Here is a 27,312-nt window from a genome sequence, read left to right as displayed (position 1 = left end):
GAAGCCTTCCTTCCTTCCTTGCAGTTCAGGTGCTCCCAGGAATTCCTTAGGTGGCAGCAGCGTAACTCCTGTCTCTGCCCCACTCTCCACTTGGCCATCTCCTCTGTGGGTCTTGGTGTGTCCTCTCTTCCTGTAAAGACAACATTCATTGGGCTTTAGGGCTCACACTAAATCCAGGATGATGTTATCTCAAGATCTTTAATGAATTACATATCAAAGGGCCTGTTTTCAAATAAGATCATAATTTGAGGTCCCGAGGGAATATCAATTTTGGGGGCGGAAACTATTCGACCTTCTGTAGGTCTCAATATTTATTTTATTTTTCAATTATAGTTTACATTCCATATGATTTTGTATTAGTTTCAGAGGCACTCAAATATTTTTAAATGACTAAATGAATGAAGAAAGTGATCCTTTAATATGTTGTTAGCCCTGGATTCATTTCATTTAAACTTCAAAACAATTCTATTAGATGGTATGTGTTTTTCCATTTTACAAGTGAAGTGAGGCTGGGAGCGCTAAGTGTCTGTCCTTGCTAAGTTTGCACAGCGAATAAGGGCAGGGCCACACTGAGCTCATGTTCTTCCCCACTAGGCCTGGCTGTTACCACTAGACATGACTAAAAGGGGGTTTGAAACTATTACACTAAATATTTGTAGAGGTGGAATTGAGGGAGGAGGGTCTGAAATCAATGAAATCAGACTGTAGAAGGCCAAGTATCAGATTGCTTTAATTTGAGTAAAAATCTGTATCAATAGGTGGACATAATAAAAGAAAAAGAAGTTTCAAAAATGGCTGAGACCACACAGTTAGGGAGAGGGTGGCTACTGGTGCCATATAGAAATTGAAAGCTAGAAGAGGGAGTCAGCTTAGAAAGAAAAAGGAAGAATTTGAATGCCATCAATGGCGTATTTAAACTTGGCCTGGAGACATTTGTAAAGACAGGGCTGGTCCCCAGAAGAAGTTAGGTCATCACCCTGAGGCAGCATCCAGTGTCTCATGAATCAGCAGGTTGTCCATCTGAGGGTGAACACGCAGCCCGAGAATGCCCTTCTTTCCTTCTTAGAGATGAGTCAGCCCTTCTTTAACTCAGCCCCCCTCCCCCCCCCCCCGGCTTTGCTCCCTGCTAGAACTGCAATGGAGGTCTCAGGTTTTTATGAGCCACTATGACTTGAAGCGGGGAGGTGGGATTATGTCTGTCATCAAAGGGAGTTGGTGGCGGCAAAAGTATCGAGGAAGCATCTTTCTTTTAGGCTGTGTGCACTGAGTATGTCATCAGGCTGAGTCCGTTCATAGCCCAAGCAACGAAATCAGATTCTGAGAATTTGACCACACCAGCCCAACAGTCTGGCCAGGGGAGATGACTCTTCTGCATTTTTCAAACAATCAGGCTTCAGTGCTAACATCTACAGACTGAGAGAAGTTTAAATGTGTCTGAAAGAATCAACCTGATGCCCGGCCGATGTGGTTCAGTGGTTGAGCATCGACCTAATATGAACCAGGAGGTCACGGTTCGATTCCTGGTTAGGGCACATGCCCCCGGGTTGCAGGCTGGATCCCAAGTGGGGGGCGAGCAAGAGGCAGCTGATCGGTGAGTCTCTCTCATCATTGATGTTTCTGTCTTTCTCCCTCTCCCTTCCTCTCTGAAATCAATAAAAACCTATTTTTTTTAAAAAAAGAATTAACCTGATATTGAAGTTCAAAGCTCTGTACCTCTGCCTAAGGTTAATTCCAGACCATCCCATTCCCAGTCCCACTTAATAAAGAGAAAACAGCACATGAATGAAATTTGGGGAAATAGGGTAAGTGGAATTCCTGAAATTAAAGCAGTTGAGTTTTTAGTCAACTATAGGAAAGCCCTGGGCAAAGAGGGACCTTCTATTTTGAAATAGCTATCCCCCTGAAAACCATTACTACGTGTTCATAGAATCTATACAAAGTATAATCATGAATAAAGTTTAGATTACATTGCTTCTGTTAATTTAGTCATGGGCAAGGCAGGAAGAGAGCTCGAATGAGTGAACTAGCAAAGATTTTACAAGGCATTACATTCCTTTTAAAAATCTATCTGTAAGACATTTAAATCTATAGATAGCTAAATCTGTCCTGTAGATCAATTAAAAGAATCACTATTTTAAACATACCACATTCTTAATTATACTGAATTTAAATGTAATTGCGTATTCACTGCATGCATCATAATGTTAATTAAGGGAGACATTTTGGATCAAATACATTGAGGAATATAGCACTTCAATTGCCTTTTTATAAACTAAAACTCAGACCCAGAGAAATAAAATGATTTGCCTGAAGTCATGTGACCCATCAAATCCCAGCTGGGGCACAACTAGTCCTATCCAGTAGGCATGCTCATTCCTTTCTGTAGGTCCTTAGCTCAGCCCTAGAGTGTGCCTTTGTCCCAGAAACACTATAGGAGCCTATAAGTAAGTGGCATGATGCAATAAAGGAATACAGAGTTTGAAATCGACAACTAGGATTTAAGCTGTGATATTTATATTTACTCATAACTCTTTGACCCTCATTTTCTTCATCGGTAGAAATATGATGTTCATAACAAACCCAACTCAACTTCAGAGATCCAGATTAATAATGTGCTTTGAAAATCGCAATCCACTACGCAGTTGTTACTGAGCAGTACAGTAAACCCTCAGTTTTGCAGACCTGAATTTAATGGAGTTTGGATTTAAGGGGAAAATTTTCCAGTCCTTATGTCATATGTGAAAATTATTACCCTGTTCATTTTAAAATGCTTTTAACCAAGATTTGCTTGTAATTAAATTAACAAGTTATTTTTATTATTAATTCACTGTTATTTTTAATAAATGTCAGCAAATAGGCCATATGTTGGGGAAAAACACTGTGGTAATTTGCCAACATAAATAAATATTGCATATCTATAACTACAGTGAACATATATAAATCTAAGAGCCGCCACTCATGAACAGTGTTCAGAGAATGATTAGTACGTGATCACACTGCCTCGTGCGGTAATTGTTTCTGATACCACATGTGCTAAGCCATGCCCCAGCCACGTGCATCTGTTCATTTGAGATGACTGGCAAACACATGCATTCAACATAAATATAAAATTACTGTAATACATATAGAAAACATACCTGTGAAATTAAACTTTTCATATATACTTTTAACGACACAAACATGTCTATATAAGTAAAAACAGGTAAACTAACTAATTTGACAATTTTTAACATACTCATTTGGAAAACTTTAACAGACACCCTCTTACCTGAATTAGTCTGTTATATCGAGGTTTCACTGTATTATTGTGAGCTCCTATGAGCTGTGATAAGCCATGAATATTTCAAGCCTGCTTAGGACATCAAGAAATGGGAGAGAGATTTTGCCCTAGCCGGTTTGGCTCACCCGGTAGAGCGTCAGCCTGCAGACCAAAGGATCCCTATTTCGATTCCAGTCAAGGACATGTACCTTGGTTGCAGGCTCTTCCCTGGCCCTGGCCCTGGTCAGGGCATGTGCAGGAAGCAACCAGTCTATGTGTTTCTCTCATGTCAGTGTTTCTCTCATCTCTTCCACTCCCCTAAAAGATCAATGGAAAAATGTCCTTGTGTGAGGATTAACAAAACAAAAAGAAGAAATTGGAGTTTTTAATAGGCTCTCTCCACTTTCTCACTTCCCATTTATTCATTGTTTTCTTTTAAAATTTATTTTTATTATAATATATATATATACATACATACACACACACACACACACACACACACACATATATATATATATATATATATATATATATATATATATATATGAATCGTGTGCTATATACTAGTATATGAATGTGTGTGTTGTGAATATGAAAAATAAGACAAATACTGACTTCTCTGCCACTGGCTTAGAAAGGGAATATTACCGAGGCCTTTGAAGCCTCTGTGTCCCACCCCAGTCACACCCTCTCCCTCTCAGAAAAGTGGACAAACAATAATTGTGATTTCTTCCTGTTCATCTTTCTCTTGCCTTTAGTTGTACTACCCGTGTCTCTGCTCCAACAATATATTGTATTGGGTGAATTTTTTTTCTTTCTTTTTTTTCCCTCTTGACATATATGTCAGGGCTAAATTATTATCTTCCTGCATCATTATACTCTCCACCTCATCCTTTGTCACAGTAGCTCCTTCCCACCCATTAAAACCCATTAGTCCTGTAACTCTGAAGACCTCGTAAAGAGAGACACTGAGGAGAGCCCAGCTTCAGGTTTACATGAGCCAGGAGGGGGTGTCCATGGCCTAGCAGGCAGCGGGACATCAGTTGCCAGGGCAAATGCAAGAATCCAAGAATGGGAAGGGTCCTGTGAACTCTGAGGCTCATTTGGTCAGCTGACCCTTCACCTTAATGGGAAAATTAAAAAACCTAAAAATGTAAATCAAGGTTAGTTTGGCTGTCCTATAAGAAATTTAGATTTTTCCTGCTGGCCTTTGGGAAGCAGCCAGGTTTGGGTAAAAGAGAATGACAATGCATAACTGCTTCAAGGCAGATGAGATGGGAGACCAAAAGGCCAGAGAGAAAACTCCTGGCCTGCGGCAGGGGTGGAGGCATGGCCGCAGAGGCAGGAGAGATGCTGCCGGCAGAGTCTAGAGGGATTTCACAGCTGGTTGGATGTGGGAGATGCTAGAGAAAGAAGAGTTGGTGATGACTGAAATGTCAAAGTTACCTGGATGGAAACATGATAATGAACCAAATAGTAGGTTAATAAGAGAGGTAAATTTGAAAGCCAAAATGACTATTATAGAACAGCCCCAAATGACTAATTCCAATCTTTCTCTCCACAAAGCAATCAGAGGTAGGCGAATCTGCATTTCCTACTTTCAAGAATTCGTAGGTTTGTTACATATTAAATGATAAACTTCTGTTCAATGATTCTAGCTCTTTGTTCCTCATACATAGAATTAGGGGCTGGCGTAAGATGGTGTGAAAGGCCCTTTCAACTTTGGTACTTAACGCAGTTCTCAGGACTTTGCCAGGAATAGGACATAGTAGCAAAAGAAACACGAGTTTAGAAATCTGAGAGCACTAAATCCTAACACTAACACCAGGTGCACTGTGAACTGGGCGCTGTGGCCGTGTGCTGGGTTTGCCCTGAGCCTCCTCCTGAAAACAGTGATACAAGCTCACAGGGCGCTGTGAGTCTGGCTGCACATGAAAATGCCCAGCCTCAGTGCCTGGCACAGCGTAGGTGCAGGAAAAAGATAGACTTCCTCCCTCCCTTCCTTCCTTCCTTCTTCCTCCCTTTGTTACGAAGGGGAGAGCGTTAGTCTGGCTCCCTAGCCGGTGCTTCGGTGAAACCCTCTCCGTGGCGCCCCAGAGCGGCTGTTGAACCAGAGGCCTGCTTTCTACCGGCCTTTCCCAGTTTTCTCCCGAAGCTCAAGACCCCCTGGCCTTGAGGGAAGTGTGAGTGGCAAGGAGACCCTGGGCAGCGGGTCTGTCGTGGCTTTTCCAGCTGGACCCAGCCCCCCTCCAGGAGCACAGCTAAGAGCTCGCGGTGCATAAAGTGGCAAGAAGAAGCCACACCAGCTTTCCTGTACAAAGCAGCAGCAAACACGCTATCTCTAAGGGGCTCAGTGAATCAGATGAGATTTGGTGCTATTTGCACAGTGCGTCGTCTTTGCAGTGCTGAGAGCCAAAACCAAGGCTCTCCGGGAGTTCAAGTTCCATTCAGGCTCAAAGACAGCAAGCGGCTCTAGGCCAGTGCCTGCCACCCTGACCCCAGGCGTTGAGTTTATCATGAATCTCAGTAAAAAGAGTCAAGGAGTAGTTCCCTCTCCTACAGTGAACCCTGGAACGGTACATTTTTCTGGAAGTTCATACCCCTACCCATCTCCTACAGATCTCAATTACAGAGAAAATTAAGAACAAAAACAGTTAGGTTCTTCTGGCTTAGGAATTCGAATGCCACCTGAACCTGGCATGATGGTAGTGTGTGTGTTTTTTTGTTCCAAACTGCACAATTTTTCAGAATCAAAGAGTTCTGTAAATCCTATTCCAGCATTTTGCAGTGTTTCTATACTTAGGAATGTGTTTTTGGGGGAAATAGAGACATAACTTAATTTGTCGGTCCTTGAGGAGGTACCATTTAGAGACCTTCCTACTTCCTGAAGGAGAAGCATGGGAGCGTACAAAATAAATGTTACCTCAGCTCTGACTCAGAGTTCTACTTTTATGCCTTCCACATGCGGAAACAAGAGGCTGAAGTTCTGGTCATATTACTCTTCCTTCATTTCAAAGTGATTAGCAAGTGCCTGCAGGTTTTCAGACACTCTGAGAGCCAGCTCACCTCCGTTTCCTGCTTACCTGTTCAGAAAGGCAGACCGCAAAGCACGCTGGGGGGGGGCACATGGGCTATGTGGTCACTTTGCAGATACATTAATTTTTCAGCAAGCTGTCATCAATACAGACTGTGTGCTGGGCACCAAACACAGTAGGGATAAAAGATGAATAAGACAATTTCTGGCCTCTTGTTGATAGAAGGCTATTACTAGTGTACAGTCAAAGACTCTACTCCATTCACAGAAAACTGCTTTATATCCCAATGAACCCATCATCACTCCACCAGCACTGGTCTTTGAGTGTTTAAGGTTTCCAGGATGCCACCTAATTAAAGAAAAAATTAAGATCAAGCAAGAGAAGGAACAAAAGAAGCACAGAAGCTGACCCTGAAGAATAGTCACCTCTAGAATGGGATACTTGAAATGGCCTTTAGTTTAAAACTGGGATTTGCTCCTTCAAGCAGGTTCCCTCAATCCTAGCTGTCTCTGCAAAATGGATGGTTGATCACCAATGGAAACTTAATTACCAGTTAATCGGTTACTATTGAATTGCTGGTACATCTCAGTTGTCTGCTGCTCCTCAGAGGAATCCATAGTACTTTAGTAAAGAAAAGCTTCTAATTAAATAGCATTCACTAATGTATTAAAATGCATGTCTAGAGCTAAAACGTTTCATTAATTATGAGTCAGCAGGTTTAGCCTCTCAAGGACCCTGTTGGCTAATTTGTCACTATTTAAAATGAAGACATAGTTGTTGCTTACATAAAATAGCATTGTAGGTGATTTTTAAACAGTAAAAGAGAGTAGATCTAAGAATTTCACATTCCATGTAACAGAAATTTAACCTTGAGGAGGAAGGTGATTTTATAGAAGGATAATTAAAATTTTTATTTCAATTTGTTCTTGGACACTAAGTTGGTTTGAGATATAATGACAACTTTTTATTATTATAATTATAATGGGATAATAATAGAGGATTTCTAATATTCAAATAACTTTCCAGGATTTATATAGCAATATACAAAGATGTGAGAGAATGAACTTTTTCCCCTCTTTTTCTTCCAAGTTAATCTTCATTTTCCTTAAAACATCCTCCTGCTCTCTAGTTATCTGTCTCAAATTTGCCAATTTGAAACTATCTTGTCAGGAGAGTCAGGAGTCAGACACTCTATCCCTTATAAACTCTCTTTAGAAGCTTTAATAGTACCAGTTCATGTCTCCACGCTCATTCCCCATCCACCCATCATTGACTCAGTTACTTGTCCATTCAGTTAATATTCACTGAAGATTTACTGTAAGAGATATTTCATCTATTATAAGCCATCACAGTGGTGAACAAGCAGGTCCCTAATCCGCGAGAGCCACCTAGAGAAGTCTCACCTCAGTCATGTAACCAAAATAGAAGAATGTGGCCTACAAATTGGCATCAGGGAAGGCCTGCTGGGTAATGATGACCCGCTGGGATCGAAGGAGGCCTAGCGGTTAACAGAGTGCATGGAGGTGGAAGGAGGGCTTCAGGCAGAGGGAACCGAGTGTGCAAAGGCCCTGTAATGGGAGTACGTGTGGCCCATGTGGAACACTGAAAGAAGACCAGCTTCCGGGGGCACAGAGAGCAAAGGGCAGCACATTGAGGTTACGTGTGGAGAAGTTGGGTAGGATTCAGACGAGGCAGGGCCCCAGAGGTCACAAACATCGTGTCTTTTGCCTAAGAGCAATAAGGAGACATTTTTAAGTGTTTTAAACAGAGTTATATGGTAAAACTTATGTTTTAAGAAGAAAATCTGCCAGCAATATAGAGACTGGAACCGGAAAGGGATTGGGTAAGACTGGCGTGGCAGGTCCAGTTAGGAAGTCCAGGGAGGGTGGGGGGATGGAGGGAGGGCTTGGAGGAAGGTTGAGGTGGTGGAGGTAAAGAAAACCGGATGGATCCAGAGATAGTTAGAAAGTACCATTGACTGGAATTGGTAATGAACTGTACACGGGGAAGAATCAGTGATGACCCTTGAGTTCCTGACTTGTGCAGCTGGAGGAAGAGTGAAGCACTGGGGTGCATCCTATCATAAGATTAGGCGTGGGGAGGACTGTTTTCCACACTAACCATGTTTAGCTTAGGTCTCTGAGCTCATTGAGTGCAGTTTCACAGTGCGATTTCACACAGTCAGCTCAGAGCAGAGAGGTAGTCTGGAGGTCGACAGGTGTCAACTACATAGCAATAGCTGTCACGGGAGAGACTGGGATTGCCTGGGGGAGAGCAGGAGGAGTGAGTGGAAGGGCAGCACTGGGATGGGGCCTTGGAAACCCTAACACTGACAGACAGGCATGGATTTTCCTGCAAAGGAGACAGACATAAACGTTGCAGCCTGGAAAGTAGGAGGGAAACCAGGGGACTGAAGTGTTGAAGAGAAGGGAGCTCTTACTTGTCACATATTATTGGACACTATTTTTTTAAATCCTTCCATTGGAAGTTGAACCTAAAGGACAAATACCTGATTGAGTGGTGATTGCCTTTTAGTAAGCTGGTTCCTGAGGCATTTGACGTACGGCATTGGCATGCTCTGAGCCTTTCACTAGAATGATGACCGATATGTAAGTGGTGTTTTCTGCATGCTGGGTCCTACTATAAAGGACTTTTATAAACTAGCTGGTTTAATATTTATGACAGTTCTCTAAGGTAGGCACATTTCTATAATTCTCTCCGTTTTGAGGTGGGGGGACGGAAGCAGAGATGACACGGAGTTTCACAAACACAGAGATTGGAGGGACTACATACAGTAAACAGGCATGAGGGACCAGGTTTGATGCAGGCACTGGGGTCTGTGCTGTGTGCCTCTCCATGAATTATCTATCAGCCACCACTTTGCACCACCCCGCTGCACACAGATGCACAAAGACACACATTTTAAAGTATAATGTCCCGCCATAGCTGGGTGGCTCGGGGACATTATACTTTATACATTATGCATTATAGGTTGGCTGGGGCATCGTCCTGTATACCAAAAAGGCTGCAGGTTCAGTCCCCAGATGGGGTGAGTGCATACAGGAAGCCACCAATTAATGTTTCTCTCTTTCTCTCTCTCTTCCTTTCTCTCTTTATCCCTCTTCCCCCTACCCCTTCCTCCCTCTCTCCTTTTCACCTTTCCTCCCTTCCTTCCTCCTCACCCCACCTTCCTCTTTCTAAAACCAAACATATCCTCCAGTGAGAATTAAAAGAAAAAAATTGAATAAGATATAATGTCCAAGTATGACTCCAACATTTATTACTATTTCAGTCGAAATTCATCTCATTAGACTTGCCTGTTAGAAGCATTGCCTTTATATCAAGGACTGAGACATTTACGGTTTTGTTTTTCTTTAATTATACCAGCTAGGTTTCATCTTTGTGCACATAATGATCCACGGTACAAACTGTGATAGTAAAGTTTGCCCCCAGGTCAGAGTATGTGCATATACGACAGGCCTCATGGTCCTGGAGCCATTTAGTTCACTGGAAATATTTCTGCCTAGCTGGGCCTATTTGCACAGTTTTTGCCATTCCCCTCCAAGCTCTGAAAAGACATACTGAAAAGTTTCTTAATAGCTCACTTGCTTCTGGACTCACATTAATTCTGTGATCACATTTTATTCCAGACACTTCTGAGAAATTCATCCGGCTGTGAAGTGCACAGTGACGAGTATCGCACAGAGTTTACTACCGCTTTGCAGCGCGTCGACTTATTCATGGGCCAGTTCAACCATGTCCTCTTAACGTCCATATCCACCTTCATTAAAGGGGAGCTCACCATCGCCAACCTGGGGACCTCAGAAGGCCGCTTCATGCAGGTACGTGCTTTCTGAGAGGGGCTGCGTCTGTTTGACCTGGTGTGATACAGCTAATTTGGTTTTTGCAATAAGGTATTTGCAAATATTCTAAATTGGATATCATAGTGGAAACTAGAGACACCGACTGACAGCAAAACAATAAAGGCTGGTCCACTTTTTTATGAAGTGTATGGCCTATTTTTAATGAATTCTCGAAGCTTCCGGTTTCAATGCGGTTGCTTTTCATTTCTTTGCCCAGAATGGTTTGGTGGTGGTGGTTGTTTTTTTTTTTCTTTTCCATTCATGATTTATATCACATGATTGGAAAATAAAACAAAACAATTACAGTGCTTCCAGGCGATGTTTTCCTCTTTGAAGGGAAGCTAAGGATCAAAGGAGCACTATTGTGTGCACCGTGTGTCTCCTTGAGGAGAAACATTCACATCATTGAGAAATATTGGCAGCAGTTAGGAGGGGAGTTGTCATCAAAATCCCATTGTAACTTCAACTCTCCTGACTTCTGCAAAATGACGGACGGGGTCAGACACAGAAGTTTAAATACTGAAGGGAGAAAAATCTGTGTCTGTGTGTTTTAAGAAATGCTATAATGGATAGCAACAGTATTTCCATACAGTAAAAGTTAACATTTCAGAAGTTGTATTTCCTAGGTACAGGAGTCATACTGCCTTGCAGAAATTAAAATGCTCTTGTGTGTGCTGTTTTGCTGCTTTAATAGTTACCTTCAACATGAGTTCCTTATTAGATTCTTAATTAATGCAGAATAACAATGGCATCTATGGAAATGTTGGACTCTTTCTCCTAAAGAAAGATGCTTTTTTCATAATTATCTGATACTAGAGGCCCAATGCACAAAATTTTTGCAGGGGGATGGTGTCCCTGAGCCCAGCCTGCACCATCTCCAATCTGGGACCCTTTGACGGATGTCCAACCACCCATTTAGGCCCAATCCCATTTAGGCCCCATCCTGCCAGCCTAATCACCCCCTAGCCACTCCCCTGCCAGCCTGATCAATGCCTAACTGCTCGCCAGACAGCCCAATTGTCCCTAACTGCCCTCCTCTGCTGGCCTGGTCGCCCCTAATTGCCCTCCCTGCTGGCCTGATTGCCCACAATTGCCCTCCCTTGCAGGCCTGGTTCTCCTCCCAACTGCCCTCCCCCGCAGGCCTGGGTACCTCCCAACTGCCCTCCCCTGCAGACCTGGGTCCCCCCCTAACTGTCCTCTACTGCAGGCCTGGACCCCCCACAACTGCCCTCCCCTGCAGTCCTGGGTCCCCCACAATTGCCCTCCTCTGCCACTCTGGTCACCCACAACTGCCCTCCTCTGCTGGCCTGGTCACCCCTAACTGCCCACAACTGCCCTCCCCAGCAGGTCATCTTGTGTCTACATGGGGGCAGCCATCTTTGACCACATAGGAGTGGCCATCTTGTGTCTTGGAGTGACGGTCAATTTGCATATTACTCTTTTATTAGATAAAATAATTAAGATCCTCCTCAGACAATGATGTCTAGTAAACCAATTGAGGATGATGATGTTTTCCTATGGCTTGCCCCTTTGTACATCCTCCATCTATATCTTTCACAAAACGTTTTAAAAAATCACCACTATCTATATCGCAGTCTGGATATTGGTCATTGCTATATTTTAATTTGTATTTTTCTTGTATTAGTGGGCATGATAGAATTTTTCAAAGTTATAAAACTTACAAATACAGCCTTCCTAGCTCAAAGCAAATCCTATAGACCCTGTTATCTAAATAGTCCCACACTTAGAATCCCCTCCTCCCATGGCCTCGCAGCTAAGTGCTCAGTTTCATCCCCTCCCCCTCTCTCCCAGCCTAGTGTTTTACTCACCACCACAGACCGCTCATTCTGTCCTTAGCGCCTCAGAATCTGAAGGAGGGGTGCCCAGTCCTGTCCCACACAAACAAGCACTCTAAGGTATCACCTGTTAACCTTATAAAAATACTTGATATTATGTTGTGCTTGTATTTTTTTTTTTTTTTTAGTTAACATTGATTTTATTCTATAGAATTCCAAAAGATTTGAAGGAGGTTGAAGGAACCTAACATCTATTGAATTCCTCATGTATTCACTATATTCGTGGTTTCCCTTTACCTTTATTTCTGCTTTTCTTTTATTCTAGATTGTCTATGATTTCACCAATCCAGTTTCGTATTAACCAACTTTCCACAGATACTTTTAGGTCTGACACTTTTTTACCTCCAAAGGCTCCTGGACTATTTCCAGATTCTGAAGCTCTAATAAAATCCCATTTTTAGACAGGCTGCTTTAACAACTGGGGAGATTCTGCTGTGTGACAGCTTCCACCACCCAAGAGATATGTCACGCATCGCCAGGCTCATTAAAACAGCAATGCTGTGGCAAATATTTTATTCTTACCTCTCTGCGTTTTTATAAAAGAAGCCCATTAGCTATACATCCAACACATTAGAAATAAAAATAAGCAAACAAATAGAAACTAATTTATATAAAGTACTGATATCACTGATTTTAAAAAACAACACAAAACAGGTGGCTCTTCATTCATCGACTGTGTATCAGGAGCTTACTAACTTTGCTTTTCTAGGCAAATAACAGATCTGCCTTTAAGAAACTAACATTTCAGTACGGGGGAGATCCAAAGACTAAACTAGAGACCAAGACCAGAAAGACATACGACAAAGGACTGTTGACATCCTCAGAGGATCTGTTTCTCTAACACTCGCCTAAGAGAATTTCACCCCATTAAATTTTTATTTAAATAAAACCTAAAACACTCAAAGGATCAAACAGTCAATATCACTGAAATCCAGTGTGTTTACAGCAAATAATGTCAGGGGAGGAGTCAGCAGGACCGCAAAGACCAGGGGACCTTCCAGCCTAATCTAGCCGCTGACGAGGTTCTGTAAATGTTTTGACTGCGCTAATGTGCTAAATCTGTGGCCGGGCCTAACGTTCTACAACTTGGGTTTTAGTAAAACTGTGGAGTCTCTGTTACAGAATAGAATGGACATGATCCCCCCCTCCCCCCAAAAAATAATAATAAAACAGCTGCCTCCATAAAAAGGAACAGAAAAATGATTTTACTTCCTTCCTCCCCTGCAGCCTAAAGGCAGAGTCGCTTTACAAATGTTTTCTTCCAAGAGTTTGCAGCTGTTTCTGCCTTTCCTATTGTGCTTATGCTCAGTCCCGGCTGGGAACCCAGCTGTCGGGTGCAAAGTGAATCAGGTATTTCACAGTGGTTATTTAATTAGAACGAATCACATTGTTTAGCTAACGATATTATGTGTGCGGCAGAGAGGACATTTTTTACGTGTTTCTAACACTTAAGCATGTGTATCTCATCTCCTACAGGTGCAGCTATGTCTAAATATACCGATGTGTACCTCTATTTGAGTCTATCCGTTGAGCTATGCCAGTATAGATTTCAGAAACAGTTTTTATTTGTGTGTGATCACTCTCTTGGGATGCTAGGAAGTAAAAATAATGTGATAAGCAATATTCGAGATAGTATAAATGAACAATGAGCCCGCTCCTGCCCACAGAATCTGGAGGGGGAAGGGACTTGGGCAGGAACAAGGCCCGGGAACATGAGCGCGGCGTGCAGGGCGACGTGGGAGAGGGGAGAGGGAGGCTCGTGAAGATCACAGGACTAATCACAGGGATTGCCCATGTCTCCCCTCCTGAGCTCCTCGTCTAATCTACATCCAAAAACAATGCTTGTTTGATTTGTTTTTTACAGCCCTTGTATAAGGCCTTTAATCTCCAGATGCAAGGCATTGCTATTAAAATATTTGTGCATGACTGTCAGGCCGGGGAGAGTGAGTGTCTGGGGAAAGTGGTTGGGGGTGGGGAATCCCTTTCAAGACTTGTTTCAAGCTCAGCCCCACTAATAGGGCAGCTTCCTTTCCTGCAGACGGTGGCCGCGCCTGGGCACTGTCACGGCTGTCCGTGGGTCCTTACGCGTTCTCCTGGTTCTTCTCCAATCCCCTTTTCCCTCTCCCCAGTGTTTTAGCGCTGTTACCACTCACTACCCCTTTTCTTGTGTGCCCCTTAACTGGACTAGTTGGGTTTTTAGCAGGAAACTGAAAGGCAGGGATCACCTAAAAGGACACCCTTAGCCTGTGATCCTTACTTACGACCGTTACTTAAATGATTGCATTAGTAATCAGTGAACTTGAGAATAATTACTCATTTCCAGTAAGGAGAATCAATCCAGTTATCGACCTCCTGTTTCAAATTCCTCCGGTTCCTGTGCCACCATCATGGCATGTCAGTGCTTAGTTTGGGAGCCTGTGGTATGGATTATGTTTGGGATTATGGCTATTTTAAAGTATGTACACACTGATCATCAGTTCGTCAATGCTGTAAAAAAGCATCCGGCAAGAGATACGGCCAAAATAAGCTTGAGCTTAAATGGCATTTCTCAAAGGATTGCCAACTTTTGCATCTCCTTTATAAAAAGCTCAGATAAAAATATCATCTGTCTTTTTTTTTAATGTGTACATTATTGATTTTTTATGTCCCTAATGACTGTTAGGTTTAATATATTTCTTTTTTTTTAATATATTTTATTGATATTTTGCAGAGAGGAGGAAGGAAGAGAGAAAGAGAGCCAGAAACGTCAATGAGAGAGAAACATCGACCAGCTGCCTCTTGCACACCCTCTACCGGGGATGTGCCCGCAACCAATGTGCATGCCCTTGACCGGAATCGAACCCGGGACCTCTCAGGCCGCAGACCGATGCTCTACCACTGAGCCAAACCGGTTTCGGCAGGTTTAATATATTTCTTTAAAAGAAAAAATACTCATGAGTTCTAAATTGTTATTTATTATAGTTCTAAATTTTTAAATAATAAATAATAATTTCAGAATATGTAATACATAATAATTTCAGAATATGTCTATAACTAAAATTAAGCCCAGTTCATGTGTAATTTCCTAACTCTTAAAGTATATTTATCTTTTTAAAACATCATAAATATTTGAAACCAAGGGAAAACGCTAAAGTTTGTGTGTTTTGGGTGGCATGGAATAATTGGGACTTCTTGTTTGGGTGCTTCATTAGAAGAATGGAGAGACATTTTAAGACATGAAATATATATGTCAGTAGGGTTTTGAACTTTTATCACTTCTTTTTAAAAATATTTTATTGATTTTTTACAGAGAGGAAGGGAGAGGGATAGAGAGCTAGAAACATCAACGAGAGAGAAACATTGACCAGCTGCCTCCTGCACCCCCCCCCCACTGGGGATGTGCCCACAACCAATGTACATGCCCTCAACCAGAATCGAACCTGGGACTTTTCAGTCTGCAGACTGACGCTCTATCCACTGAGCCAAACCGGTTTCGGCTTTTATCACTTCTTAAATTCAGAAACAAATATATTCTGTATATTGATTGGATAATTCTACAATCATTGTATTTGAAATATTGAGTTGAAAGTATTTTAACATTGTTACAAATTTACTAGCTTATTTTGTTTTTAGGTTTGTTTGTTTTTTGTTTTTTTACAAAAGACTTAGTCTGGTTTTGACTCATTTCGACTCACTGTGACTCACTTCAAAAAGTTGAAATGCACACACATCAGTATTTCAATAGTAAGGAAAATCGTTCTGCTTTTCATGTATTCCTTTCCTTTGTAGTATCAAGTTAATATAGAAACACTTGAGCCCAAGTTCCAAAAAGAGTGAAGGAAAGAATAGAATAAAGCTCCACTCGGTTCAACTTTTGCCACCTGGTACTTTGTCTTACACTTCTAATTTTGAGCTGCCAGTACTTCTTATTACACTTTTTCTATTAAATTAATCTATTCTTCATAGCTAATGTTTTCTAAACAAATACCAATACTGAAGAAAATAGTAAACCTAAAGCAGGTGTCTTGGTCAGTTCAGGCTGCTGGAATAAACTGCCATAGACTGGGTGGCTTTAATAGTAAACATTTATTTTTCACAGTTCTGGGGTCTGGAAAGCCCACAACCAAAGTACCCACAGATTTGGCATCTGGTGAAGGCCTACTTCCTGGTTCTTAGGTAGCCAACTTTTTGCTGAGGGCAAGAGAACGTTCTGGGGTCCCTTTATAAGGTCACTAATCTTATCCAGGCCCTGGTCACCTCCCAAAAGTCTCACCTCCTAAAACCATCGTATGTGGGTTAGGGTTTCAACATATGAACTTTGGAGGGACACAAGCAGTCCACTTCAGCAGGTCAGAAGCAGGAAGCATGAGAAGCCAGGCGTTGAAAATCCAGATTAAACACGGGTACTAAAGTTATGGGCCTTGGTTTTACAGAGTATTTTATGAATTTGACCCCAAAGGCAAGTGAAGTAAAGGCAAAAATAAATGAATGGGATTGTATCAAACTAAAATGCTTCTGTACAGCAAAAGAAACCAACAATAAAACCAAAAGGCCACTAACCAAATTGGGAATGTTACTTGCAAACAACAGCTCAGACAGGGGTTAATATCCAAAATATATAAAGAATTCATATAACTCATTACCAAATACACAACCCTGTTAAAAAAAAATGGATAGAGGATCTGTACAGAAGATGTACAAATGGCCATCAGATATATGAAAAGATATTCATGTTCACTAGCTTTTAGGTAAATGCAAATCAAAACTACAATGAGATACCTCCTTACTCCTGTTAGATTGGCCATTATCAACAAGACAGGTAATAAGAAGTGTTGGAGAGGTTGTGGAGGAAAAGGAACCCTCATTCACTGCTGTTGGAAATATAAACTGGTACAGCCACTATGGAAAACAATATGCTGTTTCCTGAAAAAACTAAAAATGGAGTTACCACATGACCCAGCCATTCCTCTTCGGGGTATCTACCCGAAAATTTTTTAAACATTTATTTGCAAAGATATATGCAAATAAATGTTCATATGTTCATTGCAGCATTATTCACAGTCGCTAATACATGGATAACACCAAAGTGTTCTTCAATAGAAACTGGATAAAGAAGATATGATACATATATACTATGGAATACTACTCAGCCATAAGAAAGGATGAAATACTGCCATTAGCAACAACATGAGTGAACCTTGAAAATATTCTGCTAAGCAAAATAAGACCTTCAAAAAAAGCTAACAACTGTATGATTTAAGTAATGCTCACAAATTACTAAAACAAGATAAAAAACAGAACTTACAATTGTACAAAATTATAAAAAATCCATGTCTGGGTGTTGAATATTGCTCCAAAAACAATGAAAGGAAAACAGAAGTCTCAAATAAGAAAACAAATGATCAAAGGCATCCATCACTGAGAAAATATCTTAAGAGAGTAGATTGAGCCCTAGCTGATTTAGCTCAGTGGATAGAGTGTTAGTCCTTGGACTGAGGGCCTGGGGTTCGATTCAGGTCAAGGGCATGTACCTGGATTGCAGGCTCAATCCCTAGCCTAGTTAGGGCATGTGCGGGAGGCAACCCATTGAAACATCTCTTTCACATCAATGTTTCTCTGTTTCTCCCTCTCCATTCCACCCTGTCTAAAAATAAATGAAAAAATACCTTCAGGTGAGGATTAAGAGAGAGAGAGAGAGAGAGAGAGAGAGAGAGAGAGAGAGAGAGAGAGAGAGAGAGAGAGAGAGAAGTCACTATTATCTAGAAAGTCAAAATAAGATATAGGATTGAGGTACAAAAATTGCAGAAACAAACAGGAAGGATGAGTGTGAACTTGTTTGTCAAGTCTGGGTCTTTAGAATTAGAGTGCGTGCTTTCATATCTTGAGCGATGTTGTATTTTGTTTTACTGAGAAGCTGGCCAAGCTACCAAGGTCTCGCAGTCCCCTTACTGACGGCCTTCACTATATGGACCACAGGGTAGGAGGGGGAGTTGGAGCATGGGATGGGGGCCCACGTTCCCATTTACCATACAGTGGTCTTTTGTTTTCTTTTGTATTAACAGTCTTTTTTTTTTTTTTAAACATTTCTTAATTAATTAATTATTTTGTCAGTAGTGGATCTCTTGGTTCATCGTATCCTGATGGAGACTGACGGTATGGGTCCAAAAGAAGCTCTTTACCTACCCTTTAAAGAACTTGTTTTTCCCCCAACAAATTACTTTGTTTGGGCTTATGAATTTTGGGAACTTGCCACAAAGTTCTGTCCCAGATAATCTGAGGTCACAGCCACAACAATTAAGTTCCTCCCTACTCCAAATTTATTAGGCTTCTATTTTCAAGAGCATTAAAGAAAAAGCTTTTGAGACCTAAACACTAAAGATTGTCAACCCAGTAGCAACTCCAGCCTTCTATTTCATACGAATTGTCCTAAGATTGCCAGTGATTTCTCATAAGGAATAAATTTAGATGCTACATTTCGTTTTGTCCCTAAAAACATCTCTCTGACAACCAAAGGGAACTCCTAATTTTGCAAACATTGGTTCGGGGGTATTTTGAGAGTTAAAGTGGTTACTCAAAGTTATTTAGAATTTGGGCGATGAGTGAAAGTGTGGAATTATAGAAAAGCATTCTTTGTGCTTTAGATATCCCTGCAGAGAAAGGGCTAATGATCAACTAAAAAGGTATTTGCGTCTGTGATATGACCTCTGCTCAAAATTCCGAACCGTCATCTCACCTTTCCACCCACTCTTCCTGTCTTCTCGGGTCCATCCCATTTTCTGTATGAAGCCACATTCATCCAAGCTGATGATCAAAAGCAGAGCTCGCCAGCTGTGCTGGTCAGTTTCCCCTGTGCCATCTTTTTATATGTGGACTCTTTCTCCTTAGGCACACTTCCTTGTACAGCCAAAGTTACTGAAACAAGGAGCATTTAGCAAGGCAAATAGGTTGTGAAATTTGTTTTAATGCTTTGACTCATGAGTAGCTTTTAGGAGCTTGGAGTTGAAGCTTTTTATTGGTGTTTACTCTGGTGCTCCAGGAGTGTATCGGTTAAGTGTTTAAGGAGAGGTCAAGCACACGGATTTAAGCATTACCTAGAGCTCCTTGTAAACCTGACTCGTGCTTTCCAGCTAAAAATATCTGTTGTATTTTCTTTCGTTGTTGTCATTGTATTTTCTTTATGGAAAGTAATTGTACCTACCCTGTAGGATTATTGTGAAATATATATATATATCCATTTAATGCACTCAGCAGAATGCCTGGCTGTTACCTATTAAGAGAATACCACATATATGGTGCTCTCTGGACAAAAGTCTTAATTGAATCAATCTACTCAAGTTCCAGAGGTGCAAAGAGCTTCTTTAGGAAAAGAGAGAGAAAGGTTAATCCTTTCTGAGAAATGAATATTTGGATGAATATTTGGAAGAGGTTGCTTATTATAAACACGCAAAATGATATTTCAAGAGCAATAAGATATTAGAAAAATGGGTAAAGGAGGTGGTCATTATTGAGCAGGTCTGAATAAAATGGAAGATACAAGAGAGTCAGGCACAGAATCCAAATATTCATAGGAAGGTTTGGGGGATGAATAATTTTCAGTGAAGTGGAAAGCACAGAATGAGGCAGAGAACAGAATCAGGGTAATAAGAGAAACTGCTACTTTGTTTTGTTTTTGACTTGTTATGGGAAAGTGTTTTGTTTATTTTTTATCTTTTCAGTTTGAAGTAATTGGCAACAATTATGAAAAAATTATGAAAAAATGGGGTAAGAGGTGGTGAGTTAAGATTGGAAAATTGGATAACTGAAATCTGTATAATTTGGGATAAAAGCTTTCGAAGTCTAGTGTCCAGATAGTCTGCTTGTAACCAGCTCCCAGAGGGAGGTAGGATTGGTAATTAAACTACTTTTTACTTTAACTGCAAACATCACAAATACCTATTTGGCTCTGAATTTATTAATAAAAATAGTTTCCATCCTTTCCTATCCTGATGAAACGACCTTTGATCCGTCATTTAACTTCTGTGCAAATATCACCACCCTGCTTAATGGAGATGTTTTGAAAGTGTTGAGTGTTTGGGGTGGAACTTACGTTAGGGGGGAAATGTCATAATGTTTAACTTTTATGGCTCTGTGAGAGCTTGGTTAGTTTCACTATCTACAGTCCACTCTCTGGGAGCAAATTGGGCACTTCGGGAATCTTACCAAATTTTTTCAGGCTACTTGACTCCTTCATTGTGTTGAAGAAAATAATTTACTACTAGTTCTTCAGAACATTTATACGGTGTATATGTGTGTTAGGTACTAAGCAGTTGTTTACTCCTGCAATTTTCATTCCAGTATTAAAGATGAGAAAACAGAGGTAGAAGGAGTAGTCATTTAACTAATGCTAGTCTCAAAAATGTCCATACTTGTTCACATTTTCAATGTAACCTAAAAGGGTACCAGTATTTGAGATGTTAGGAAATGTCACAGTCAGTTTTTTATTCCTTTTCTTTTGTTTGTTTAAAGTATTACACAGGTCTACTTATTCCCTCATAGTCATTTTTAAGCTCAGAGCTGTGCTCAGCCTCCTGCACCTTATATAAGAATGAAAGTCTCTCTGAGCACCTCTAAGTCTGGGTGTTCATCTCAGATAGTCATCCTGATTTTACCCCTGGACTTCATTATTACTGGTTATAGCAACAGGGCAGAGAACATTATGTAGCTGAGAAGCATTCCAAATTAGAAATACCTGAAAGCAGAAATGACATCAGTTTTGATAACTTCATTTCCAAGGCATTGTTAAAACCATCAGGCCTTATTATAAAACTAGGCTAAGAAGCAGAACTTTATTTATAATCCAAGTAATAACATATGGTGGAACAAACCTGTATAATAAAAGCCTAATATGCTAAGTATCCAACCATTCGTTTGACCATTCAACCAATTGCTATGCTGCGTACTGACCACCAGGGGGCAGATGCTTGACACAGGAGCTGCCACGATGTGCACAAATGGCACTGTGACCTGGCGTCCACAAAGCAACAATTCCCCCAAGTGGGACACAGGCCCCACCACCACCCCGAGCAACAGCCCACCAAATTTCAGCCAACACTATCAAGAACCTATGGCACAAAATGTGGTCCACAGCCCAGCCTATGGCTGTGGGTGCCAGGTAATGACATCACATAGCAACACCCAGCTTCCTCTCCCTAGTGACTGGCCTCCTTGCAGTTTCTTCAGCACAGGAACACAACTTGCTTTAAACATTTTACACTTTAACCAAAGGTCTGAGAGGCGTTTTCCCATGCCTCATCTCATTTGATCCTCACAGAAGTCCTAGAATAGGTAGCTAGGAGACTCAGCAGAATTCTATTTTCTTTTCATTAGCTGGAAAAATGGAGATTTAGAAAGCTTAGAAACTTGACTCAACTGAAAAGAAGTAAGAAATGGTGGACCTTAAAAATGACTTTAGGTTTTCTCACTACGCAGAATATAGTCAAACACTGCTGCAGTTAAATATTTTACCCTTTGTTCTCCCTGCTTGATCTACAATAATAATCTGCTTCATGTTGATATTTACTGCTGTGTTTCTGACAATTACCTAAAGAGAAGTTGGGATGCTTTACTGGGCTGAAAAAAAGTTTAGCTAAATCAGAAAGCAGGTCTAATTAAGTATATATATATATATATATATATATATATATATATATATATATATGCTGAGTTGACCCTCACATGCATGATACATATAAAGCTCTCGCTGGTGCCAGTCTCACATGTGCTTTTTGATCTGCCATTATTAATTATGAATTTGGGTGACACTTCTATTATAGAGAAAGGGCGAATAGCAATATTAAAATATTTTTTCTAATTAATTTCCTTTCAATGTGCATGAATTTGTGCACTGGGCCACTAGTCCTACATAATAAAAGCCTAATATGCTAAGTGTCCATCCGTTTGTTGAACCATTTGACCAGTAGCTATAATGCACACTGACCATCCGGGGCAGATGCTCCAACCAGTAGGTTAGCTTGCTCTTAGGGCCCAGCTGAATGGGACTGAGCGAGACCAGCCAGACATGCCATGGAGACCCCCCATGGTTCCTCCCTGGCCCCGATTGTGCACCAGTGGGGTCCCTCAGTCTGGCACCCTCTTACAATCTGGGATCCTTTAGGGGATATCAGAGTTTCAGCCCGATCCCCTCAGGGGAAGCCAAGGGACCCCACCAGTGCACAAATCTGTGCACCTGGCCTCTAGTGATTTATAAAAATGACAGCACATCACTTCAAAGTAGCTAAGGGCCCATTTTGACCTCAAAAGGTCTATTAATATGGCTTATTAATAGACCAAAAAAGAGCTTCACAAACCAAAAAAACAAACAAACAAACAAAAAACTCAAGGAATTTATCACCACAAAACTAGTATTATATGAAATATTGAAGGGTATTCTTTAAGAAGAGGAAGAAGGAGAAGAGGAGGGGAGGAGGAGGAGGAGGAGGAGGAGGAGGAGGAGGAGGAGGAGGGGGAGGGAATAAAAAATATGAACAATAAAATGGCAATAAATACACATCTATCAATCTAAAAATCAAAATAAATGTACAAAAAACCTAGTGGTGAATAAAATAGAATCAGAGGCATGGAAACATGGAATAGATTAGGAATCTCAGAGGAAAGTGGGGAGTGGGGGTGTGAGGAGATTAACCAAAGATCTTATATGTATATATGCATTACCTCTAAACACAGACAATAAGGTGGTGAAGGCCTGGGGCAGGGTAGGAACTGGGTGGAGGGAGGCCGTGGGAGGAAAAAAGGGAGACATTTGTAATATTCTAAACAATAGAGATTTTAAAAGTTAATAAAATAATCCAGAAATCCCATAGCATAAGTGAGGTCTTCTGATCAGGGGAGAGTTTGGGCTCCTCCAGTTCCATCATGAGGATTTGTCTGCACATGCTGGCTGATTAGGAGTCACCTTCCCTCGAAACCATTAAAAGGTCCTAGGAAATGTGTCTTGGGGGTTCAGATGAATTGTCTTCAAGGCAGAAAATTAGATGTCATATTGGATTTACAATGAGATAAACCATTGGCCCTTTAGTTTAAACACCCACAAGCTCTCCAAATCTATCATTACCGTGATCATTCACATTTTCCACTTATATTTAAACTGAGTTTCTTGAAATAAAGGTGTTTTCTGTTTTGTTTCTCAGATTGTAGTTTCTCGATCGGGATCGTCAACACCTCATGTGAATTTTCGCCTGGATTCCCACCCCGTGTCTCCAGAAATGATTGTCAAGGACCCCTTAAACCAAAATGGCTACACACTGGTTGTCACCGGGAAGAAGGTAAGCCCTGTTCCCACACGGGGGCGCCAGGGATGCCGTCCTTCCTGAATGGGTATCTATTGCCAGTGTCAGGAGGGCCTTTCTGATTTCTCTCTTTGTCTCGGAATCACCTCTTGAGTACTTCAGGGATCTTCTGAAATCAAGTTAAATTTCTATTTTAGGGAAGACAGCAGCTAAGGGAGATCCTCTTCATAATATATACTTTTCCTTTTCTCCCATATTTCTCAATGAGAAAAACAAACAGACTGAATTGGTATGACAGTCCCAAGGTAAGAACTCCAGTACAGGCAGATGGATCCTAAAATGCATATTGGAATTTTCTGCCAAACAATAACCCGTTTTCTCTGAGAGGAGGAGGTGTGTCTTGATGCCGGAATGATATGTAAACATAGTTAGAATTTCCTGGGGGCTCAAGTGTGCTTTCCAGATGCTTAATTATGCTCTTGTTACATTAAGAATTGTCTCACACAGAGCGAAATGTCTCTGCTAAGTAGAACCTCTAGCGTCGCATGGCAGTGTTGGTGTTCACTGGACACAATGGTAACTTCTATCACATACATGCCTGCAGGAGAGGGAAGAAAAGAATTTGATTTCTGTTACTCTCATCACGCAATCATTATTACGTGATTTGCACACGTAGGTGTTATCTCTAGCCGGCTCTGTAAAATTATGTGTATGTTCGTTTTCATTGAACAAACAGCATACTTTCTGGAAGCTCTGTCTGTCGCTTTTCTCTGCAGATCACCAAGATCCCGCTGGACGGCTTGGGCTGTGAGCACTTCCAGTCCTGCAGCCAGTGCCTCTCCGCCCCGCCCTTCGTGCAGTGTGGCTGGTGCCAAGACAGATGTGCGCGATCGGAGGAATGCGCCGCTGGCACATGGACCCAAGACCTCTGTCATCCCACAGTCTACGAGGTAGGAATCTCTGGCAGCTATCCTTGTGCTTTTTGGTACCCACAGATCCCACCAATGAAAAGGAATTCTAAAACCCAGTTTGCTCGCTGAGCTAGGAGACATCAGCCCAGGCACCATCTGCCCCCCGTGTTTTTTCTTCAGGGTGGCATTGGGGCACCCTTCCCCGCCCACCCCCCCCCACCCCCCCAGAGTCCTGCACCTGAGCACCTGCCTCACACTCACTGCATAGGTTTTCTCCTTGGGCAGTTGCTCTCCCTTGGTGCCATGTAAATCAGCTCCCCGTTTCCTCACACGGGGGCCTGTTGCCTCCTGACTCCCCCATTCTCAGAGTCCTCACCACCTCCTTTACCTGCCAGGTGCCTAGATATGAGCCTCTACCGCACAGAGGTCTGCTCAGCGCATAACCCGCAACCCCACACCGAGCCGCGCCAGCCCCACACAGAGAGCACGGCCATTCTGAGGCGGACAGGACAGGTTCCTTCCTGTCTGACTCCAGAGATGGTGGCCTTGTCTCATCCCAGGTGAGATGAGAGGTCACTTCCCAGGGCGAGAAGATGGTAACCTCCCAGGGGTGGCTGTGCACCTTGCCGCCGGGTCCTGGAAGAGCCATCCGTGTGCGGCTGCTGACCTCAGTAAAATCTAGAGTGTGACATCCAACATTCTTACTGCAACAAAAATAAGACAGATTATTCATCTTTTTCTTATCACAGATTCTAGACTGTGCGAGCCGTTTCATTCTTTCATTTACTCCAGAAATATTTGAATGCATACTACACACTACACAGAAGGCACGGTTTTAGCCACTGGGGAGACAGAGTCTCACACGAGATACAAGTGCCTCCTGCTAGAGGATTTAGCTTCTAGCGGTGGACCGCAGCCATGGCCTTGTAGCTGCCATCTTCTCTGCTGCCATAGTTTCTTAAGTACAATATATATCTGGTGCTTTGAAAATCTTCCTGGCACTCTTTTAAAATGTCCTGATCCAAACACGTTTTGCTTGAAAACACTTCCCCTGTGAGGACCCGGTGTGTACTCTCTCTGCCGCGGGAAGAACAGTTGGACTTTAGTAAGTGGTCCTTCCTTGTGAAAGACTCAAGGTAAAGGTCTCGGCTGCCTGGTTCAAGCCCAAGTAAACAAAGAGCACAAGTCAGAACTGGAGCTGCCCGCAAGTGCCTGGCTGTTTTCATTTAGTTATGGTTTGGGACACGATTTGTATGGGGTGACTAAGGTTTAAACCAAATTACTTCCTGTTGGGTGTGACACAATTAATAAGACTTAGCTTGACCAGTCAGAGAATAAACTAGAAGATAGTGGGGGGGAAAAAACAACTATCTATTCTGTAGTATTTATGTATGCTTTTTTGTTGTTCTTTAATGTTCTTTTAAAAGTACATGTAATTTTATACTTTTTTAAAAACACACAGCCTTGGCAATTTGAGACACTAGAAAACTAAGCTCAACTATTCCATGAAAGAGATATGAGCAGTGTGGTGTGGTGTGTGTGTGTGTGTGTGTGTGTGTGTGGTGTGTGTGTTTAAGCGCACACACAGTTAAATCATAACAATTTTATTTCAAAAATAGCCACCCTGTTGTTATAAAGAGCAGGTTGAAACCCTGTACATGTAAAACACTTAATTTTGCCCAATGTGCTTCCTTTTATTCATCATGAAAGCCATATTAAAATGGTTAAAAACAGGAAACATTTTAGAATTTTCTGGAACCAGAAAAATCTCTCCTCATGGATGAGGCTACCTCCTCCCTCACCTTTCCTTTTCCAACACTCTGGCTGGCAATTCGGCCTCGGCGTGAGTCAGCGCGGCTTCAGCTGCATGGTTAGGAGGGAAGGAGGGCAGCTGAGCTCATAAATCCTTCTCGGTTCATAGCTGTTAGGGAGATTTCATGCTGCCCCAGAGCGTGACATCCAACATTCTTACTGCAACAAAAATAAGACAGATTATTCATCTTTTTCTTATCTGTCTTAAATTCTAGAGGCACAAAACCCAGCTAATGTATAGGATTTCACTTTCCAATAAATGTAAATTAACTTGCTTTTCAAGGTACATGATGTTCAGTGGCTGAAATCCTTGGCAGTTCCACGTGGACAGATTTCGGACTCAAAAGCCCATTATTGTGTTTCTAACCTTTTGTCTGGTCTTGTACTTAAAGAGCCATGAGACGCGCTTTAGAAAAGGAAGAGCCCTTTCCAGTATATTCTGAATTTGTTAGGATAAAATTGTCACCGCTTGTAGGATTGACTCCAATCCCAGTGAGACAATAAAATGGTTTATTAATTGATCAGAAGACTCAGATAAGAAGCAGCAGCAATATCTTACGGGGGAAGGGGTCACGCAGTCAATACCCCGCCATCAATATCTTTGTGACTTTTTTCCTTTTGAAGAGATGGTGTATAACTTTCCAAAGTTTGTTGTGGTTGTTTTTCTATATAGATGCCCATCAGCTGGTTTCCCTTATTGTTCTATCTTACATTACTAATACATGGCAAATTTTAATTTTCCAAGGGTTTCTTATTATTGTTTCTAGCTCTCTCGTGTCTTATCTTGGTGGGTTTTGGAAGCGTGACCATTTGAATTGTTTTCACTTGTGAGAGGAGGCTAGCTCCTTGTGTAGCTGCTTTTCCCCTGTTCAGACAGGTGGGAGACCCGGCCCCCGTGGCTGTATGCTGGACACTCATTTCCTCCCCACAGAGCCTCTGTGCCCTTCAGGAGAACTCGGAGTCTGCCAACCCATTGTTGGTTCTGCCCAGGGGTGGGTAGCCCAGCACCGCTTCCTTCCTTTCCCCTGGAAGCGTGAACATTACACCAGGAGCTAGGGGAAAGCCTCAGATGGCCCCTCTAGTAGTTCAGCCTGGAGAGGAAAGCTCAGGAGAGCTGCTCTTTCAAAACCTGTCTAGCCAAGTTTCTATCATATCCAATTCCATTGCACCCCTCGGTGGTTTTTCTCAAATCATCACCCACCCCCTTTGCCTTATATAGGAAGTCATGATGTACGGAGAGTGACAGGCTTTGGTTTTTACATAGAAAGGGGGGACCCCGCGGGGGGAGGGGGGGGACCCAGCCGTGGCAGCT

General features: G+C 41.9%; 1 protein-coding gene across 1 annotated transcript in view; it reads left to right on the top strand.

Annotated features, from left to right (window-relative positions):
• MET (MET proto-oncogene, receptor tyrosine kinase) overlaps positions 1–27,312 on the top strand; it is a 135,658-nt gene that overhangs the window by 57,876 nt on the left and 50,470 nt on the right. The window contains exons 3-5 of the mRNA XM_084896961.1: positions 9,945–10,136; positions 23,179–23,313; positions 24,054–24,227. Coding sequence (XP_084753087.1) covers positions 9,945–10,136; positions 23,179–23,313; positions 24,054–24,227 — 501 coding nt within the window. The remainder of the gene's footprint in view (positions 1–9,944; positions 10,137–23,178; positions 23,314–24,053; positions 24,228–27,312) is intronic.

This window comes from Pipistrellus hanaki (assembly GCF_964339955.1).
Source record: "Pipistrellus hanaki genome assembly, chromosome: 10".
Lineage (NCBI taxonomy): Eukaryota > Metazoa > Chordata > Mammalia > Chiroptera > Vespertilionidae > Pipistrellus > Pipistrellus hanaki.
The sequence above is the reverse complement of the archived record's forward strand: the minus strand, read 5'-3'. Positions and strand labels throughout refer to the sequence as shown.